The sequence below is a fragment of the Penaeus monodon genome, chromosome 23 (assembly GCF_015228065.2).
Source record: "Penaeus monodon isolate SGIC_2016 chromosome 23, NSTDA_Pmon_1, whole genome shotgun sequence".
Taxonomy (NCBI): domain Eukaryota; kingdom Metazoa; phylum Arthropoda; class Malacostraca; order Decapoda; family Penaeidae; genus Penaeus; species Penaeus monodon.
Window position 1 is genome coordinate 15,558,841 of NC_051408.1, and position 2,812 is coordinate 15,561,652.

A 2,812-nucleotide genomic window follows, 5' to 3' on the forward strand; every position below is an offset into this window, starting at 1 on the left:
CTGCTGATCTTGCCCAAGTTCTTTTACAACAGGTTCACAATGCTGACTTTTTCTCTCCTGGACATCAGGGCTGTGGTGACTAGAAACTGCAGAGAGTAAGGGTGTCTCAGGCACAGACATTGGTTCTTCAGCAGACGGCAAGTGACACGACTGGTCTTCCTCCAGACCCAGTGGCTGAGGAGAAGCCGACGGCTGAATGTGGTCTACTGGAATCTCAGAGATTGGCGAAGATGGAGAGTGGAGAGGAGTGGGAGAACCTATAGAGGAGGGAGAAGGAGGGGAGGCTGGAGATCCTGGTGAGGTTGGAGTGACAGGAGCTGGGGCACATGGTGGCTCCAGTGGGGAGTCTGGTGGCAATGGAGAGGGTACTGGTGTAGTGGGGGACGGAGGTGCAGGGGCATGTGGAGGGGTGCTCGGTATAGGGGAGTGTGGAACGGAAGATTCTGGGGATCTATTATGGTCAACAGAGTTAGTTGGACTTTGTAGAGACACTTCACCTTCTGGGTGGAGGGGAGAACATGATGGGATGGCAGGGGAAAGAGTGTGACGAATGGGTGATGAAGGAATGATTGGGGCAGACGGGCTAGATATTTTGGGCTCCTCTATAATTTCGGATTGCCGAGGATCCTCAACCAGGTTTGATTCTCGTTCTTCTGTACCACCCCAGATGCTCTCTACTGCTTTTGTGACCTCTTCTTGGTAAGCTTCATCCACCCTCCCATCCCCAACTTTGCACTCTGTAACCTCAGGCACCTCTTCAACAGGAGGAGGATTGCTAAAAGTTTCATGTTCCAGACAATCGCCATTGGGTATGGTCTCACTAGTTCCATTCATGATGCTAGCCACAGCTTTGTCAGCTTCACTTAGCTCTTCCTCCACTTCCCCTGCCACATCTTTCTCCAGCACTGCCTCCTTGGCTGGATCATGGTTTTCTTTTTCTACCTCCATCTCATCCTCCTGCTTCTCTGCCTCACCATTCTCACCACTTTCCTTGCTTTCTGTATTAGCACCCACAACACTGTCCTTGAAAACTTCCGGAGTGGGATTTGTATCACAATCTTTAACAACCTCTTTGTCAGGGTCTTTACATTCCACTTCCTCAGGAGCAACACTGTCCGTCTCAACCTCAGTCTCACTTTTACTTTCCTTCTGCGTGTTATCATCTTTTTCAGCACTGTCCTCCTTCACAGCATTTTCCACAGGAGCTTCTGGGAGTGCTGCAGTGTCATCAGCCTCTTTCTCTGGTGCTGGAGTACTCTCCCCTGGAGGAGGATCTGGAACTGGATCATCCTTCTTAGGTTCAACCCCCTTTGGCTCATCAACTTCATCATGCTGTCCGTCCGTGACATCATTCAGGGACTGACGATTCTCAGGTACGCTCTCTTGCACATCAGGACCATCCAGTGGAGCAGGCTTTTGCCCTCCCTGAAACTGAATTGCAGAAGATGAGTAAAGATTCTTGTACATCAATAAAATAACAACTTAATTTTGTTTATATTAAATTAGACAATGAAAAAAAGAAGTGAAATCATTATTTATATAAACCCTTCATTTCTTTATTTAATCATCATATGTAATAAATTTTGGTATCATCTCTCAAAGTTAATCAAACTGATTTCATTGAATTTAACTGAAAAAATAATTAATCCTCCAATTCTAAAACTTATTTTATGTTCCAGTGTATTAGTATTGTTATTTCAAATGCAGTTAAATTCCACAAGTAGATAAAAAATTCATGCCATGGCATGAAAACAAATCCCCTACTCAATACTATTAAAAAAAAACACTTTATTTTAACTACCACATCAAAATAAATCAAAACTTATTTGTCACTGAGACCCAATTAGTAATTCAATGTTGATACTATGTTCAACTATATTAGTATTGTTATATCCAATGGACTTCACACTACCAGGTCAAGAATTTATCAACTGCACTACTAAGCCATGGAAACAATCCCATACTCAGTATTGCTTCGAAAAATAGGTCATTGCACTATTTTAGAATGGAACTTCAAGGGAAATACTCGATAAATTCTTAGTGAAGTTAGTTAATGAAGACTAGCAACTGTAATATGTTCTGCCTGTTTCGTCAACACCTCTATGCTACCATGGCAATGGCCTCACTAAGACATGCAATGTCACAACATGCTTCAAAACAATGAATGTATACAACTCTCTCACACACACACACCACCAGGCCTTGATGCTGGACTCACCTTGGATCTGCCCCGCCCCCGGCTGGCTGGTCTACCTGGACCCCGGCCTCGACCACGACTAGAGTTCTTGGGCCCACGAGGCACTCCCTTGGGCCAGCCTCGCTTCTTGACGAGGGAAGGCTGGGCAGGCTCTTCCACCTTGGTGTTCTTCTCATCTCCCTTCTGGTTGGTCTCCACCTTGCCATTTCTTCCTGGCTCTGACTTAGTGAGGTCACGACTGTCAGCACCATCTTTCTTCCCTCTTGTTGACTGTAAGACAAAAAAAATGGATGTCTATGAATGACGTTTCTATTGTCTACAGTATCACTGTGTACCTAGGCTCTTAACCTGGATAAAATATTGAGTAAAGCTCGGCAAGGCTGGGGAGCACTTATCTGCAATTGATAGCCAAGCTCATGAGTCATAATCCTGGCAACCATGAAGTGATTAGGTACAAGTGTCAGGGATTTTTTTTACCATATGATAGGATACACCAGGCACAAATGGGTTTAAACTGATCACTTAATAGAACTTCCAAATAAAAATAGTGAGTGATGAATGCTTTACCTGTTGACAAATTTGGAGTATCATATATGCTATTTTTTATGGCTCAAG

The 2,812-nt window shown here is 44.2% G+C and overlaps 1 protein-coding gene across 1 annotated transcript in view; it reads right to left on the reverse strand.

Moving 5' to 3' along the window:
* LOC119587816 (histone acetyltransferase KAT6A-like) overlaps positions 1–2,812 on the reverse strand; it is a gene marked incomplete at its 5' end in the record, with an annotated part of 75,251 nt that overhangs the window by 1,757 nt on the left and 70,682 nt on the right. Inside the window, 2 exon segments of the mRNA XM_037936515.1 lie at positions 1–1,431; positions 2,219–2,467. Of these exon segments, the coding sequence (XP_037792443.1) occupies positions 1–1,431; positions 2,219–2,467 (1,680 nt within the window).